The sequence below is a fragment of the Apium graveolens genome, chromosome 3 (genome assembly GCF_009905375.1).
Source record: "Apium graveolens cultivar Ventura chromosome 3, ASM990537v1, whole genome shotgun sequence".
NCBI lineage: Eukaryota > Viridiplantae > Streptophyta > Magnoliopsida > Apiales > Apiaceae > Apium > Apium graveolens.
In genome coordinates this window covers 268776273-268796219 of record NC_133649.1, presented here as the reverse complement: position 1 = coordinate 268796219, position 19947 = coordinate 268776273, and the positions used below count along the sequence as shown (strand labels likewise).

General features: G+C 35.9%; 1 protein-coding gene and 1 pseudogene across 1 annotated transcript; one reads left to right on the top strand and one right to left on the bottom strand.

Moving 5' to 3' along the window:
* Window positions 1-539: 539 nt before the first annotated feature.
* Window positions 540-1984, top strand: LOC141713304 (heat stress transcription factor B-2b-like). Its single transcript, XM_074516657.1, has 2 exons — window positions 540-1014; window positions 1108-1984. Exons 1-2 carry the CDS (start codon window positions 757-759, stop codon window positions 1786-1788), a joined length of 939 nt encoding a protein of 312 aa, XP_074372758.1. The 5' UTR covers window positions 540-756; the 3' UTR covers window positions 1789-1984.
* A 1463-nt stretch (window positions 1985-3447) lies between these two features.
* Window positions 3448-4801, bottom strand: LOC141713305 (protein ROOT PRIMORDIUM DEFECTIVE 1-like; annotated as a pseudogene).
* Between the last annotated feature and the right edge of the window lie 15146 nt (window positions 4802-19947).

Genomic DNA, 19947 nt, shown 5'->3' with positions numbered 1-19947 from the left:
AGGGATTACATATTGCGGAAAAAAATAATATTTGATACGTAAATTTCTTTCATATATTCGTAATTTTTTTGAAGATAGCAAGAGAACGTAAAAATTTGTTAAAATATACAATATAATTATCATCCCAATTAATCTTTTTTCACAATCATCTAACTTTTAGAAAAAATTGAATGAAATTGATTCATATTTAATCTCTATTTTTACATTTTTTTCAAAAATTTCGGACACGTGTGAAAATAAATCATTACAAATATTTCCCAATCTCCTCAAATTTAAACTAGGAATACATTTTTGGTAAATTTAAAATTTACGAGGGGCCGCAATTATATAATTTTTACGTTACAAGTCACGCGGAATTCAAAATAAATCCGGATCATAATAATCTGATTCCGGCATGCTGAAATTTATAATTCCTTTGGGACCTATTTATAAAAATAAAAAGAACAAATAACAACCTGTAATGTAATGACACGTAAGGCAGTGGGAAGAAAGTTCCGGAGAAAACGTAACGCAAGTAGCTTCTCGTTGTTTCTTGTCTCTCTACACTTTCTAAGCCCCCGCTCTCTCTATCTCTGGTGGTTTCCTTTCCTCGGCATTATTCTATTCTACCCTCTTTTTTTCTCCCTCTCCAGTTCTCTCTATATATGCTCAAGAAACTTCTAGACTTACTTGCCACAATAATGCCCCTACCCTTGTTTCCAAACTAACTCAATTATCATTCATTCCTTAACCAGATCTATCTATCTATTTGCTCTAATGTCTCCTCCTCCACCTCCACCTCCACCTCCTGCCGGAGAATCAAATGCAGCGGAGTCATCCAGATCTCTTCCGACGCCGTTTCTCACCAAAACTTACCAGCTTGTTGATGACCCCTCTATCGATCATGTCATTTCCTGGAATCAAGACGGATCTACTTTTGTTGTTTGGAATCCTACTGAATTTGCTTCTCATTTGCTCCCTAAATATTTCAAGCACAATAATTTCTCCAGTTTTGTTCGACAGTTGAATACATATGTAAGTATATATATACTCATGTCAATTATGACACCAAAATAGCTTTCTTTCTTTGTTTTTTTTAATTAATTAAGATTTGTTTCATTGTTTTAGGGATTTCGCAAAGTAGTTCCTGATCGGTGGGAGTTTTCCAACGATTGCTTCCGTAGAGGCGAGAAACGTCTTTTGTGTGACATTCAGCGTCGGAAAATTGCTAATCTCACGGCTGCTGCATCTCCCCCGCCTGTTACAGTTGCAGTGGCATCTCCTGTTCGGCTTATACGCGCAATATCACCCACTGATTCAGGCGAGGAGCAAGTCATTTCTTCTAATTCATCTCAACCAATTAGTAGAGATTCGGTTCCAAGTACTAATCCTGAGCTTGTGGGCGAGAACGAGCGGTTGAGAAAAGAGAATATGCAGCTTAACAAAGAGCTGAGCCAGATGAAGAGTTTATGCAACAATATTTATGTAATCATGTCAAATTATGGTGGTGCTAATAATTATAATAACAGTAATAATAGTAATAATCAGGCAGAGAGTAGTTCGCAACAGCAGCAGGCCGTTGTGAAACCGCTTGATCTGCTGCCTTTGAAGCGCTACTGTGATGATCTGATGATAGGAAATGCACGTGAAGCAGAAGAAATAGCTAGCCCGAGATTATTTGGTGTTCCGATTGGGAATAAACGTGCGAGAGGAAGTATGGAGGAGGAGGAGGAGGAGGAGCTAAAATCAGAGGACGGGGAGGGTAACAGTGGTGGTGATGCTGGCGTCGACAATGCGGATAGCCGATGATGGGGAATCCGACCAGCTAATATCTGATTAGGATTAGGATTAGGTGGATTACTTAGCAAATGTAGAAGCATGAGACGAAAGGTTTCTTAGACTTTTGTTACTTTTCTTTTTGTGTTTTGTTAGAGAGTGATAATGTTATGTCTATTTTGTGTTCATTTCTTTATGTGCATTTTAAAAAATACTTGCTTTTTGTGGATGATTTTGTTTCTTTTGAAGGGGTTAAAAAATGTGAGAGGGGTTATAATTGATTGGAATTTCTAGGTCCAATCTAGTTTTAGAAGTAGAAATTTTGATAATGTATTGAATGTTATTGTTTTTCATCTCCGTCATAAATATGGTCTTTATGGAATGTAAAACTTGTATCCAGTATTTCTAATATATGTTTATAATATATGCTCTTTATCTCCTTCCGAATTATTATTATCTCTCTTTTTAGTAGCTCTTTCTGATATTAGTAAAGTTAATATATTATAACACATTATCATTATGAACTCCCTCCAAAATTGAGGAGGTATATATATATATATATTATTATTTTTGCTAATTATGAATATATATAAATAAGAAAAAAGGGATTAATCCTTACTCTAGGGCAAACCCCTAAAGACTGCTATCGATGATCAATTTAGGAAATATAGATTGAAAATAGGAAGCAAAAAAGCTTCATGACAGTCCTAGACTAGATATGTCAATCTGCAATAAACCCTATGCAATCTAATTCCTTAAACCACTTAGATAATATAATGCGGGCCTTAACATCCACTATAATCCCTTGAAGCAACTTGCAAGGACCAAGGCAACTTTTGTCGTGCCTTCATGCGTTCCTTTCTCTTCATATGTGGTAGCAGTAGATCTGAAGGCTCAAGAGAGCCATAGCTTTAAGCCCCCTGTGCTCCACTGCCAAACACGAGTCCATAAGTTGAACCCTACTATTTCCAGAAATAGAAATTCGCAGCCTTGAGAGAATATGGTTCAACACAAAATTGCTAAAAGTGCAGTTTAAGAACAAGTGCTCATGAGACTCCAGCCCTCCAACACACAAGCAACATAATATATCAACATTCAAACCAAAAGAAGTTAATCTGTCTTGGGTGGGAAGGCGACCTAGACACAACAACCATTCCGTAAACGCGTATCTGGGGATGACTAGCCTATGCCATATACTTTTACTCCAAGAACAAATCTGCCCTCTGTGCCTAATAGTTTCCCAAATAACCCACATTTTGACTTTTTCATGTCTAACCCATACCAACAAATTATGTCACCTCGTGTAATATCAACAGCCTGTCACCTCGTGTAATAATAGGAGGAAGGAAAATAAATTACCTATATATAACATGAGTTTTTAGCGGTTGCATATTTAAGTTTTGACAAGTCACCAACTAGAAGGTAACAGTATTTAATCATTTGGGCTCCTGCTCTAAAGCCTTGTATACACGTTTTCAACTACAGAAGGTAAGTTGCATAATCAAACTACATTTAGATTGATAAGCAAACACTAATTTCTAAATATTTAACTTGAATGCTAAGACATAAATATGCATGAAATTATAAGATTGCTTTACTGAGAGAATGGTGAAGCTCATCAATCGCTTTGCTCCACCTTGGTAGCTGTACTTGCGCAGAATAATTATTAGATTAATACTTAAAGGACCCATGTAAAAGACCACATGTGCAAGCTAGTTATGTAAAAATTCCCACACAAGATGATAGTATACGTCATAACATACATAGATAAATGGTTTAATGACGGAATATGATATCCTCCAAATGATTAAACTGATGTTTGAATCTGGATTTCTTTACCATAATCTAAAGTTTAAAATCTTATTTCAACATATTTTTGTTACCTAAGCACCTGATAATTCCTTGGTTATCTTCGGGCCATCAAGCAATACATTAGTCCATTGACTACATAAGCATCATATATATATCATCTAGTTCATCAGAAACATCGTCCTCATCTGTGCAATCGGAGTCGCATTTTATGTCCAATTCAAAATCTCCTTCAACTTCCCCACATTGCTCAACAATATTTTAATCATCAAAATGCCCCAAATTATTCTCAACAGAGTCTTCTTGAAAGTTCATATGACCTCTGTCATTTCTATCAGTCCTGTAACTAAGCAATTCGCTATCAACGGTAGCTCTTCTAGGACTCAATAATATTAAATAAGCCAATTTCCTCCTAGCCAAGTACAAATCATTAGGCTCAATCAATTCTCCTTTTTTATAGGCCTCTCTAGGAAAAACTGTATGAAGTTTCCCATGGTTCCCTCTCGTAGATATATAAAATATCCCCTAAACCTAATGCTGAAGTAAAAAATCCTTAAGCTTCTTAGGCAAATCCATAGCCATCCTAAAATGTGCGATCCTCTCCAAACTAATCTTCTTCTCAACTGTCAACGACAACAATTCATGTATAGTCGCAACCGCCCTCTTCTCCATTCGATTCTTTGCCTCCAGTGACCTCAAATCATAACCAGACACAAGCTCATTCGGCGACCAATACGGAACCTCAATGTACTTATTACTAGTCTCATGATCCTCAAACAATTTAAATACTCGGGATACTTAAGAACTATCGAGAATTCAAAATCACCGGGGTAACCCAAACTCCCTTCGTGCAATCCTAAGCCTAAGTCTACCATTGTTGGAGCTTCCTAAGCCTAGTCACAACATCGGGTATTTGAGCAATAAGGGCCTCATTTTCCTGCTCCATTTGATTAATCGCTTTATGAGTAAGCCTACAATAAAAATTTCTTTGAACAGGATGCTCGAAAATCTCGAAAACATGGGGAAATTTAAGCAGGAACCTACCAGCTTCAAATTGTTTGAAGCCGAGACAGCGAGAAAGATTATCAAGACGAGAAATTGAGATGATACAATTGCGTTGACTGAAAAATAAGTCCTGATATTAGTCGACTTTGCGCATTTTCTTCTTAACTTCTATGTAATTGCCATAACCATTGTCTCTTATTCTCTGTTGTTTCTTGGGGATTGAAGTTGATTGAGAATAAGGGCGTGTTTATTTCAGTAGAAATGTTGTAATTAATGGAGTTTTTGAGATTGCTGTGTAAACAGATTTGAATTTGTACATTTTGGGGTTTAGGGTTGTGTTAAATATCAAAGTGGTCACTAAAGTTGAGGTCATATATCACTTCACTCACAGATCTTAACGGGGTATCATTTCAATCACTAAAGTTACAGTAAATATCAATCAAGTACCTCCAAATTTTAGTTCAAGGAGTAAAAATATTATTTATAGAGTTTGACACATTATTTTTGAATACTACCGTAACCAAGTAAGAGGTTATGACTTCTAGTATTTATGATAATATATTTAGATTTTATAAAGTTTATTTACTATTTATTTTTTATTATATAATTATTATTTTTGTTTTAATTAAAAATAAATAGTAAACAAAATTGATAAAATCTAAATATATTGTCATAAATACTAGAAGTCATAACTTTTTACTTGGTTGTGGTAGCATTCAAAAACAATGTGTAAAACTCTATAAATAATATTTTTACTCTTTGAACTAAAATTTGGAGGTACTTGATTGATATTTATTGTGACTTTAATGATTGAAATGATACCCCGTTAAGATCAGTGAACGAAGTGATACATCACCTCCACTTCGGTGACCACTTTGATATTTAACCCGTTTAGGGTTATAGCATAGGATGAATTGAGCACATCTGCACATATAATTTTGTAAAAATACAAGGAAGCGGGATACACTATTTCATTTGATAATAGCCAGTTATTTATTTACTTTAATATTTTATTATTTTATTTGTTCATTTTTATACTAAGTACATCATAATATATATTTTCAATTGTATATCATAATATTTTTTTTGAATCAAAAGAAATTTATTATTGATTATTCTTAGCTAAAACATCGATAAGAAAGGTAGGTACCAACACCATTTCTTATGATTGGACAATTAGCTTGTCTAGCTATAGCATGAGCCGCTATATCAGTAAGACATCCACTTAACCCTTTGATTGATACTTGACATCCACCATAATTTATTCATTAAGCGTTCCAACTCTTCACATATTTTTTGAGGAATAAGAAAGACGCTTATAATATACGAAGGAATGGATTGAATTACTCTGGTTTCAATAAAGTATCCTTACCAGCTCGAGATAATATCTTTCATTTCCAACTGTACAACCTGATCCAGACCTTATCTTTTATAAATAGGACGACCTCCCCTTTATTCCCCTTTATTCATGTATACTGCCTTCGGCAAACCCACGTAAAGATGATTATTACGAATAGGAACCTGAAGAACATGATGATAAGTGAAGAAATTTGAGATAATGTATTCAGGCTAAACTATATATCATAATATTTTAATAGCGTCGTTTGACGCTAGATTTTGGTCAAATGACCGAAGAAATTATCTCAAAGTGTTCAAGGTTCGGTTTAAAAGATGAGAAATGTGACTTGGTTGATCTAGGAATAGAGGATTCAGTTACAAAAGAAAAATTGGAACTTCTACTGGTAAGAAGATTAATCACCGACCGATTATACTGTGATCCACAATTTGCGATTAATATATATAAAATATACGAATAACAGAAAACACACAAGACAGATTTGTTAGTCACAGATTAAAAATGTTAAGCTTTAAGATTGTTACCAACAATCTGTGTAAAAAATAAATATAAGTATAGGTGTGTGCGTGCAAAAACAATAATCGAATAACAGAAAAAGAACGGAGATATGAAACATATGACGAATGTTAGAAAAATTCGAGTCTAGTGCGGAACTGTCTCTTTAAAGTTTATTAGCCCTCACGGTATTGTGCGAGCGAAAAGCCTCCAAGGATAAAACGGATTACAGTGGCAATGCCGAAGGTTGGCACTCCCAGCGAGCTTGAAAGCGAGTAAGAAACTATCACGGGTTAGAGGGTAGGTGTTTAGGGTTGACTGTGTGTTTAACCCTAACGCCCTAGAGGTGTTTATATAGGGAGGAAAAACGTGTGCACTAATAATTAATTAAAGCATGTTAATTAATTAGATCGGTGGTCAATCAATTATAATCAATCAATTAATTTGACCGACACAAAAAATAAAACCGTAAGTCAATTTATTTGAGCCCAGGCCCAGCGGAAAATAAAAATCAGCAAAAATAGTCTGGCTTTATTCAGGCCAATTTTCTGCTACATTCGTGTCCGCACGTTGCACACACGGGCAAGCTCGAAGGCTTCGCAAGCCTCAGATTTCCCCTCAAAAGCCCACAATTTGCACCCCCCGCGCGCCCGCGTAGGTGATGGAGCAACACATAGATAACACAAGTGAACACTTCATATGTGTGTTGCTATATAAAACTAAAGAAACCTCTTTTCCTTTTCAATGTGGGACTTAAGGATTTATAACTTATATTCCATTCTTAAGGGACCATCTTTGGATAATCATATCTCACTCATCCCTTAATCATTTTAAGTGATTCAAAGTATCTCGGAAAGCTCCCGTGAAGGAGAACACATTCTAAGTGTCACTCGTTGCACACGTAATAACCAACCACTCAAGCGCAACTCAAAATGACACGACAATGTGTGGTGTAATACCCACATTTTCTAACAAGTGGAACCGAGGAAAAGAATCTGGGAATGAGGATGCAAGTTCAAGGCAGGAATTAGGTGCCTTAAAAAGGCATTAATGAGTCAACGGAAGGGAATATTTAGGAGAAGCATTCAAAATCATATTCAGAAAAAAAGTATTTGGACAAGAAAATAAAGCCATAGTATCAATCTCGGGGTTAATGGTGTTGGAAAATGAAATAATGCAAAAACTAACAAAAAGAAGGCAAGAAGTGAAAACGTGAAGCAAGGTCATTTACAAAGTTAGGGACACAAGAAAAAACTCATTGGAACCAATAAAGAAATTCAAAAGAAATAGACATCGAAACAGAAAATGATAAGGAAGGGCCAGGAAAGCGAAGCAAACTGAATTCTTTTATAGATTTCAAGGTTAATATCTGCGGAGGTTGGAGCTCTCCAACCCCGTCGGGAAAAATGAGTCTCTTATGCTGGAACTGTCAAAGGATAGGCAAACGTTTTACAATTCGTCAGCTCCGTAAATGCAGCATTAAGTTTTCCCCAGATATGTTTTCATATTAGAAACAAAAATTAATAAAGCTGCTGTAGAGTTTCTGAGAGATAAAATTGATTTTTCGAACGCTTTTGGAGTGTGAAGTAGAGGAACTGCCGGAGGTCTATGTCTCTCATGGAAAAAAGAGGTATATTTCATATTCAACTCATTTTCTCAAAACTATATATGTAATGATGTAACCGGTGACGATATGAGAACATGGAGATTTGTTGGAATTTATGGGTGACCTCAAAGTGAAAATAAACACAGAACCTTGAGTCTAATCAATTAGCTTTGCGACGATAATGAATTTCTAATTATTTTAGGAGGTGACTTTAATGAGATTTTGTGTTACGAGGAAAAAAGGAGGAGCAGGTACAATGAGAAGAGAGATAACTCAATTTTGAGCTATGATAGATGAGCGTGGTTTACAAGATTTAGGTTTTGATGGTCAATGGTACACCTGGGAACGAGGGTTGTCTGCAACCACTCGAGTATGTTAGTGTCTAGACCGCTTTTCGATGTCTCCTGCTTGGATTTTCTTTTTTCAAATGCACACGGGGAGCACCTGCTCAAATATAAATCAGATCGCACAGCCTTGATTATGCGAACTAGAAAGAAAGCTGTAAGAAAGAAGAAGCGGAAGAATGATTTTAAATTTGAAACAAGTTGGCTCCTTGATAAAACTTGCGAGCAAGTGGTAAGGGGGACCTGTAATTCCACAGTAAGGACTGATGTAGTTGATAGAATAACAGCTAGTGCCTTCGTAAATATGATTATTTGGGTAAACAAATTGAAAATATAGAGAGAGCACTTAAGGAGGCACAACAAAAGCTTATTTTTGAAGAAAGTTGTAAAGAGTGTGTAAATCCCAAAAAAGAGTTGGATGATCTGAATTCAAAGCATGAGGCATACTGGTATTTGAGATCTCGTGTCACTGAGATACGAAAGTTTGAGAAAATACTAAATATTTTCACCATAAAGCCTCATAATGGAAGAAAAGGAATGAAATTGAAGGGCTTTTCGACTCAAATGGGGAATGGTAGATAACAGGAAGGGAAGTTTGAAGACATTATTGTTAACTATTATAAGGATTTATTCAACACTTCTAATCCTTAAAATACAGATTTTTCACAAGTGTTGCAACGTGTTAAACCAGCTATTTCTCCAAAAAAATTCCAGACTTAACGAGACCTTTCTCAAAAGGAGGAAATACAGGAGGCACTCAAATAGATGCATCCTTGCAAAGATCTGGGCCCAGATGGTATGCATGTTAATGTTATTTTCTATCAGAAATTTTGGCATGTTATTGATAGTGATGTTGCTTCATTTATTTCCAATATTTTTCATGGTTTTACATCATCAAGTCGTATAAATGGAACAATCATTGCTATAATATAAAAAGTGATAACACCAAAAGAGATGGCTCAGTTTCACCCTATCCGCCTATGCAATGTGCTATATAAATTAGCCTCAAAAGCTTTGTCATGCGTTTAAAAGAAATCATACCCGAAATTGTGACGAAAATCAAAGTTCCTCTATACCGGAATGCTTGATTACTGAAAATGCATTGATAGTACTTAAGGTATTTCATACTATGAAGAAAAGAAGTTCTAGTCGCAGAGGTTTAATGGCTATGAAATTGGATATGAGTAAAGTATATGACAGAGTAGAATGACGATTTCTTAGGAAACTTTTGCTATCTATGGGATTTGATGGGAGATGGATAAATCTAGTGATGGAATGTGTAACATCAGTGTCTTATTCTTTTTATTATTAATGGAGGAGTATGTGGGAAAGTAACTCCAACTTGAGGCCTTCTCTAAAGTCATCATTTATCGTCGTACTTGTTATTCTTGTTGCAGACGCTTTTTCACATATATTTCAAAGTAAGGTAAAAGAACGGAATTTACATGGAGCAAATGTTAGTCATCAACGTCCATAAATTTCACATCTGATTTTTGCATATGATAGCTTGATCTTTGCAACAACGAACCAACAAGAATGCTCAATTATCGTTGATATGCTCAACCAATATGAAGCAACATCCGGTCAAAAAATTAATAATGAAAAGTCGGAAATCTTGTTTAGCAGAGGGGTAAACACATAATAGAAAGAGGAGCTGATGTCTTTGTTAGATCCAATTAACACATACAGATGAGGTGAATGTATGTTCTTCATTTTTAATTGATTAGCACAACGAAATAAATATAAAATGATCAAATACACACAATTCGAGGTAAATATTCTTTTATTGAAAATGATAAATACACGAAGAGTTGATACAAGAATATCATATCATAAAAGAATATTTTCTTAGCGGCTGGTTTGATTGTTATATAGAGGCTATAGATTTGATACTAGCTTAGAGGAGGGGAAATGATGATATGCCTCTTCTCATCCATTCATTTGAATTTCCAAGAGCATATCATATCTATATGTCGAGCAAATGCTTCATGTTATGCTAGATGTTGAATAGAAACATGACAACACTCTAGTCATCGACAAGCATATTCCAGGAAGCTTTTAAGGTGGCATGAGTCATGCAATCAGAGTCAGATATCGACCAAGCTCACTTAATACGATTCACATGTCGACCATGAGAGAGAATGGTTCCTCTATATCGACCAAAAGGCTTTGGAAGTGTAAGAAGTCGATGAAAACCATGATATCACCTTAGATTTCAACTTCTAGCACTTTGCCTTAAAAATATTTCCTGTTACTAAGCTTAGATGTCGAACTAAGCTCATAAAAAGGCTAGATGTCGACCAATACCTTCTACATGTCAACATCTATGCTTTTTCCTTGGAACTCGACAAGAGCCAAGGGCATAGCCAGGAGAAGACATTGACCAAGAATCATGGCGACTGCATTTAAACTTGCATTCCTTGAGATCTTGATGGTGACCGGAGTGTAAACATCATCAATCTAGAGTTTAATATTCACTTTAAGTCTTAGATTCAATAAGATCTAGTATAAAAGATAATGGAGCCACAGGTGCAGCAACACGATGACAGGTGACAGGAAACTGGAATCATGGAAACTATGGCATTTAGATTTATACTCCTTGAGTTCTTGATGGTGATCGAGGTATAAACATATATAGGAAAGAGTTTACTGGTTATTTCAAGTCTTGGAGCTAACAATAATCATAAGTAATATTCTTGAAATTTTGATCCACTGAAGCCTTATTGGCCTTGAATCCTTAACCTTGATCTTCGTAGTTTTCTAAGATGTCCCTCTTCCAATCCTCAAATCTTCGAGACTTCTTACTATTCATATGACATTAAGCTTCAATATAAATCATCAATTAACAATCTTCCTTGAGATAATACTTAGTTTCCTTTCACGGATCACTGACGCCTAGTGCAATGGTCTGATTCACAAGCGACTAGTTCCGCTCTCAAGCCTTCGTATTATAATCTTTACATTGCATTGTTAAGTCTTCTATAATATTCAATCAAATTCAGTTGAACCCTTGAGATATTCACGCTGACCCTATCAACTGCTTCAAATATCTTCAACCTTATTACTCGGATGCATGAACATATTAATGAACTTCACCCAGACTTCTGTGGATGACTTCTTCACTATAATTCTCTGAATCATATGTGAATGTATCTAATCTTCAATCTTTACTGATTCAAGTGGAACATAGAATATTTGCAAGTCTTGTTTCTATGTTGATCTATCCAAACCAACATTATTGAGTTATGCATGCAGCTTTAATCTTGACCAACAATCTCTCTATATTTGACTGTTACACCCGACGGTCAAATAATAATTGAGAAGCAACAATTTGGATGATAACGCAACTAACTCCAAAAATAGATCTTCACTAAGCTTTCAACATTCAGCCATGGACTTGTAAATAATTCTACCTTATACCTTCTGCATCTTCTATAAACTTTCAGCTTCATCATAGAACTGGTTCTTGTCCTTTAAGTAAATTTTCAGATGGACACGTCTTCCAAATTCTATCTTCAATCTTCAGATCTTCCCATTGAGCACATAGAAAATATTTTAGAACCCAAAACCAATAATCTACCCCCTAAGATAAACCTCCCCTTAATACAATAAAGCTGAAAATTCTCCTTCTTAGTATAAAAAGACTATTTTTCTGTATAATGTCTTATAATCTTTCCCCCTTAGTTGAGTAATCGTTCATAATATATCAGAGCAAAGTGAACCAAGTGAAGAGATTATAATTGATAACCATTTTTGTAACACCCCCAAATCGGGGGTCGGGGATCCGAGTTATCACGGTCTTCCTTTCAATTAATAACACTTAACTTAAGTCAAATTAAATAACTACATGTTGTGACCCCGAAATAATACACAATCTATAACATGTTATAGTCCTAGAGAAGAAATTGGGATATATATCAGCCATAAGATCCATAAGTACTTGGGTCTCCCTCTTATTACTTCAAGATTACAAGCTCAGGATTATGCTGGCCTGATTCTTCGGCTTTGCTCTAGAATAGATTCCTGGAAAACTAGCTTTCTGCATTTCTCAGGAAGGCTCCAACTTCTTCGATCAGTGCTTGTAGGTATTCAAGGTTTTTGGGCCACTTATTTGTTTCTGCCTTGAGGCATTCTGAACAGTATTCAAGCAAAATTCTCAAAATTTCTTTGGAGTTGTAAACATGATACAAAACGTCAACATAAAGTGGTCTGGATTGATTGTTGTCTTCCTAAGGCTGAGGGTGGACTGGGCATTAGTGACCTTCATGACCGCAATAAAGCCTCGATTTTGTTCCAGATTTGGAAGATCTCGAACCCGCAAAGTAACTCACTATGGGTCCAATGGAATCATAATTAGTTGGTGAAACGTAAATCTTTTTAGTCAGCTAAAACTCCTTCTTGTTGCTCCTGGGCCTTTTGTCAGATCATGAAGCTTCGAGATAAAGCTCGTAGGTTTATTACCTTTAAAGTGGGAGTTGCTTCTGAGCTTTTAATGTGGCATGATCCTTGGTTAAATAATTCTTCTCTCATATCCAGGCTAGGAAACCGTATTATATCCATCTCCGAGTCTACTTCCCTTTCCCGAGTAAAAAAGTTTATCTCTGATGGGAGATGGATTCCTCCGAGTTCAAATCATGTCCAGGCTTGTTGTGTATATGTTGTGTACTTAATGATTTCATGAACAAAACACCTTAGTAGATTTTACTTAGTGAAATAATGTAGCACTCGACGGATAAGATTTATAGTCCCGACGGATGACTCATTATAGTTCCGGCGGATGATGACTTATTATCCATCGAGTGAGTAGCTTATGTAACAATAAGTCTGTACCACATTTCTGCATTCACCATTGTATAGATTATGTAAGTAGTATTCAAGTCATGTTGACTTTAATTAGATATGCAGAATAGGTTGATTAATTGTACATAGATGATGTCTTGTAATTCTGCATAAATGAAATAAAGTCAAGTGCCAGTTTGCTACCCGACAGATAACCTACAATGAAGTCGACGGATGATCAGAAAGACAACCCGACGAATGATCAATAACTCGACTGATTATCATGAACCCGACAGATAAATAATTCAAATATCAGTTGACAGTGACAACACAGTCACATGCGTCGAGTGGATGCAAATGGAATGTGGTGGCCTATTCAACTGGGTTTTCGAGAACAAAGAAGCATTACCATTTCCATGCTATTATGAAGATATTCAAAGATGCTGGAATAGAGTAATGAAGTAGCATTATAATAGATTAGATAGTTTTTGTTTTATTATCTTGGCATATTACTCTGTAATCTTGGTGATATATAAACCAAGAAGTAGCAACTAAGAAATTATCGATCTAAGCAAGAAAGCAGGGAAACATTTGTAAGCAGGACTCTTAGCATTTCTCTGTAGTCTTAGAAGTTCAATTGTTGTAAGCAGCTGTGAGCATTTCTGTACACAGAGTTCTCTCGATATATAATATATATCTCTGGTTGAATCATTCAAATCCACCAGAAAGTTTTTAAAGACTTTTGTTTTCAATTACTTGTATTTTGATTCACTTAAGTTTTTATTCCGCATTGTACTAATCAATACACTTATATTTATATTTGAGTTAGAATATTTTATTTCAAGAAAAAGTTTTAAGAATTCCATTCAACCCCCCTTCTGTAATTCTTGTCATATTGTTAAGGGACTAACAATTGGTATCAGAGCAAGCTTTTAACTTACAAAGAGTTTAAAGATAAAAAAATACAACAAGATGAATAAGAAGGATGTTGGAGTCAAGATCCCTTTTCTGGATAAAGATAATTACCATCATTGGAAGGTAAAGATGCATCTTCATTTGCTTTCTCAAGATGAGGCCTATGTTGATTGCATAGAAAGAGGCCCTCATGTTCCAATGAGAGCAGCAACAGGAAATGAGCCATCAGTTCCCAAGCCAAAGCATGAATGGTCTGATCATGACATTGAACAAGTCAGGAAGGATAAAAAGGCCATGAACATCCTGTTTAATGGAGTTGATGGAGATATGTTTGACAACATTATCAACTGCAAAACTGCCAAGGATGTTTGGGATACAATACAGATAATCTGTGATGGCACTGAGCAAGTTAGAGAAAACAAGATGCAGCTCTTGATTCAGCAATATGAGCATTTTTACAATGAAGAAAGTGAGTCTCTCACTGACATTTTTAGTAGGTTTCAAAAACTACTAATCTAAAATTCCTTAGATCTCTTCCAAAGGAATGGAAACCAATGACAGTCTCATTAAGAAACTCACAAGATTATAAGGAGTTTACTTTGGAGAGACTGTATGGCATCCTGAAAACCTATGAGCTTGAAATAGAGCAGGATGAAAGGATGGAGAGAGGAAAGAAGAAAGGAGGATCCATTGCACTAGTTGCTGATTTGGAAAAGGAGAAGGAAGTGAAGATGAAAGCTATTGAATCAACTTTAAGGGTCTATGAGAACGAGGGCAAGGGGATTGCAGTAGAAAGTGAAAATTCTTTGAGCCAAGATGACATAGAGGACATTGATGAACACCTAGCATTTCTTTCCAGGAGATTTGCCAAGCTCAAGTTTAAGAAGAACTTTGTAGCAGCCAAGCCAAATAGAAACATGGTTGATAAATCAAAATTCAAATGTTTCAAATGTGGCTTGGCAGGGCATTTTGCCAGTGAGTGTAGGAAGTCAGATTCCAGTAAGAAAAAGTTTGAGCCAGTGGATTATAAGCAAAAATACTTTGAGCTGCTCAAACAAAAGGAAAGGGCTTTCATAACACAAGAAAATGACTGGGCAGCAGATGGCCTGGATGAAGATGAAGATGTCAGCTATGTCAATCTAGCCCTAATGGCCAAGTCTGATGAGACAGAAATAAGCTCTTCAAGTAATCAGGTAATTACTACAAACCTTGCACATTTATCTAAAGCTGAGTATAATGATGCCATAAATGACATGTCTACAGAGTTATATCATTTGCGTGTTACAATTAAGTCTCTTACTAAAGAAAATGCTAAAATCAAAGAAAACAGTCTGTTTATGAGTGAGAGAAATAATGTGCTTGAGTCTCAATTTATTGAGTTTGAAAAATTAAGAATTGAGTGTAAAATTGCCAAGGAGGAATTAGCTGAGTTCTTGAAGAAAGAGGAAATTTTGAAGAAGCAGCTCGAGCGTGAACAAGAGATGATTAAAGCATGGAAACATCCAGGGATGTCCATGCTCAAATCACCAAAGTTCAAGGAATTGAGTCTTTCTGTGATGCAGCCTAGAAAAAGAACAAAGAGAAACTAGAACCAAATTTGGTAGATGGAGTGCTTACAGATGTAGACTCGACGGATGATGAGGATCATCCATCGGATAACAAAAAGTGTTATCCGTCGAATGATGAGAATCCTCATCCGTCGGCTGTAAGCAAGCATATCAGTAAAACCAAACTTGTTAAGCTGAATGAGAAGTATGGGTCTGTTTCCAAGAACTTTGTTTCTAGAGAATCGAGTCAGGTTAAGACAGGGAAAAAGGCTAATGTTGGTCACATGACCGTCAAACAGTTAAGTGACAGACTTGAAAAGATTAAGATAAAAACAGAGACTAAAAAGAAAAGCAATAGGAATGGTAAAGTAGGGATTAACAAACACAATAACTACACACTTGATAAATATGCTCCTAGAAAAATCTTTATCCTGTGTGGTAGTGTAAATCATTTGTCTGTTAATTACAAATCTGCCATGCCTACTTTCATGTCTGTGCAACCTCAATTTCCTAACATGAATGTCATGCCTCTCATGCCTACTAATGCTATGTCTACACAGAACATGAATGCACAGTTTGCTAATATGCCATTTGCACCTAATCCTTATTATGCTGCATATAGTATGCCACAAATGCCATTTAGCTTGCCTTACTGGAATAACATGTTTACACATAGCATGCCATTTCCTGTTAGTCATAATATGCATGATAATTCTGTTGCAATGAATAGTTTCAAAGGCCCAACTCAAATGACTAAGGATGAATCTGAGATTCCTAAGTCAAATGAGATAAAGCCTAAGAAACAGAAAAAGAAAGCTAACAAGGCAGGACCCAAGGAAACTTGGGTACCAAAATCAACTTGATTTGATTTTGATGTGTGCAGGGAAACATAAAGAATCTTTGGTACTTGGATAGTGGCTGTTCAAGACATATGACTGGTGATTCTACCCTGCTCACAGAGTTTAAGGAGAGAGCTGGCCCAAGTATTACTTTTGGAGATGACAGCAAGGATTATACTGTGGGATATGGCTTAATTTCAAAGGACAATGCCATCATTGAGGAGGTTGCCTTAATGGATGGTCTCAAACACAACTTGTTGAGTATCAGCCAGCTTTGTGATAAAGGCAACTCAGTAACCTTCAACTCAGAAGCCTGTGTTGTGACTATTAAAAGAAGCAACAAAGTGGTTCTCACTGGTGTGAGAAAAGGAAATGTGTACCTAGCTGATTTCAACTCATCTAATACAGAATCTGTAACTTGTCTTCTCAGTAAAGCAAGTCAAGATGAAAGTTGGCTATGGCACAAGAAACTGTCCCATTTAAACTTTAAGACCATGAATGAGCTAGTAAAGAAAGAACTGGTTAGAGGCATTCCTCTAATGGAGTTTTCTAAGGATTGACTGTGTGATGCCTGCCAAAAAGGGAAGCAGATTAAAGCATCATTCAGGAAGAAACTTGATTCAACAATTGAAGAGCCTTTGCAACTGCTTCACATGGATTTGTTTGGACCAGTCAATGTTTTGTCAATCTCAAGGAAAAGATTCTGTCTAGTAATTGTAGATGATTTCTCAAAGTTCTCTTGGACATATTTCCTAAAGTCTAAAGATGAGGCTAGTGAAATCATCATCAATCACATAAGGCAAGTCAATAATCATCCTGATTTCAAGGTTATAAGAATCAGGTGTGATAATGGAACTGAGTTCAAGAATTCTTTCATGAGAGCATTTTGTGAGGAAAATGGGATTTTGCATCAGTTTTCAGCAGCAAGGACTCCACAACAGAATGGAGTAGTGGAAAGGGAGAACATATCACTTATTGAAGTTGCAAGGACAATGCTTGAAGAATCAAAACTGCCAACATATTTCTGGGCTGAAGCTGTAAATACTGCATGCTACACTCAGAATATTTCTCTGGTTTATCAAGCAAGATGCATGACTCCCTATCAATTGTTCAAGAACAAGAATCCAACTCTAAATTTTCTTCATGTCTTTGGTTGCAAGTGCTATATTCAGAGAAATCAAACTAATCAAAATGGAAAGTTTGATGCTAAAGTAGATGAAGGAATTTTTGTTGGATATGCTGTTGGTAAAGCATATAGAGTCTACAATCTAAGAACCAACATTATTGTGGAATCAATACATGTTGTATTTGATGATAAAAAGATTGAAGGACTGAAAGATGGAGATTACCATGAGAGCCTCAAATTCGACAATGTGGAGATGGTTAGTGATGACAGTGATGATGGGAGTGATCAAGAAACAGTATCTAAGGATAATGCAGATAAATCTACTACCAATGAAGCACAAAACTCAACATCTGTCGAGTTGCATCATGCTTCATCCGTCGGAAGGCAATCTGCGTTATCCGTCGGGAGACAACTAGTTTCATCCGTCGATACTCAAAATTCACCATCCGTCGGGTTATCAAAAGGAGCAGGAAGTCAAGATAGATCACCTATAGAAAGTTCCCCTTTCTCAAATCAAAGATCCACAAACTCAGGGGGAGTTTCTAACAATCAAAACTCAATCACACATCAAGACAACAATGAGGTTTCTTCATCTAGAGCTAATCTACCTCAACAAAGGAAATGGACAAAAGATCACCCCTTTGAGCTTATCATTGGTGATGTTTCTTCTAGAGTTCAAACAAGAAGAGCAACTCAGGAAGAATGTCTATACAACAGCTTTCTTTCCAAGGAAGAACCAAAGAAGGTAGAAGAAGCTTTGTTGGATTCTGATTGGATTTTAGCTATGCAGGAGGAGCTAAACCAATTTGAAAGGAATAATGTATGGAAGCTGGTGCCCAAGCCTAAAGGAAAGAATCCAATTGATACCAAATTGGTATTCAGAAACAAGATGGATGAAAATGGCATAGTAGTCAGGAACAAAGCTAGATTGGTTGGTAAAGGCTATTGTCAGCAAGAAGGAATAGATTTTGATGAAACATTTGCTCCTGTTGCAAGACTTGAGGCCATCAGAATCTTCTTAGCCTATGCAGCCCATGCTAGTTTCAAGGTCTATCAAATGGATGTCAAAAGTGCCTTTTTGAATGGAGATTTGGAGGAAAAAGTCTATGTCAGTCAACCTCCTGGATTTGAAAATCCAAATTTTCTAGACCATGTCTATTATCTTTTGAAAGCACTATATGGACTGAAGCAAGCACCTAGAGCCTGGTATGACACTTTATCGAAGTTCCTTTTGGAAAATCACTTCACAAGAGGTACTGTAGATAAAACTTTATTTTTCAGAAATGTTAATGGCTCTAGTATACTTGTTCAAATTTATGTAGATGATATTATTTTTGGCTCTATAGATGAGAAACTTTGCAAAAAGTTTGCCAAATTGATGCAAAGTAAGTATGAAATGAGTATGATGGGAGAACTAACTTACTTTCTTGGTTTACAAGTTAAAGCAAGTTAGTGATGGAATACTCATTAGTCATACTAAATATATTTTTGATCTCTTAAAGAAGTTTGATCTAATGGATTGCACATCTGCAAAAACTCCCATGGCCACTGCAACTAAGCTTGAATTAAACACTACTGAAAAGTCTGTGGATATTTCAAGGTATAGGGGCATGGTTGGCTCATTTCTGTACTTAACAGCTAGTAGACCAGACATAATATTTGCTACATGTTTATGTGCTAGATTTTAGGCTGATCCTAGAGAATCTCACTTAATATCTATTAAGAGAATTTTCAGATATCTCAAGGGTACACAAAATCTTGGCATTTGGTACCCTAGAGATTCTCGTTTTGATCTAACTGGTTATTCAGATGCAGATTATGCAGGCTGTAGAATTGATAGAAAAAGTACAATAGGAACCTGTCAATTTCTAGGAAACAAGTTTGTGTCTTGGTTCAGTAAAAAGCAAAATTCAGTTTCTACTTCTACAGCTGAAGCTGAATATATTGCTGCTGGTAGTTGCTGTGCACAGATCTTATGGTTGAAAAATTAATTGCTAGACTATGATTTTCTAGTTGAAATGAAGCCAGAAACTTAATTGATTTTTCAGTCTTGGATGAAATTTTGGCTAAGTCAAAATTTACATCTCGATGGATGATCGTTATCCATCGAGTTTGATCATCCGTCTATATATTATTTGCTAACAAAAATCAATTATGTTTTTGGATTATTTTATGTCTCGACGGATAACAGAGTATCCTCATCCGTCGAATTGTCTTAATCTCAGTCGTTAATTCCCTGTACATTATCCATCGAGTATACTTACAGTTTGTAAGTATATCACGACGGATAATGGGTGGAAGTTTTACATTTTATTTTTTTTAAACGGCTATTTTAGGCAATTTCTATTGGTTACTTTATTTTACTTTATT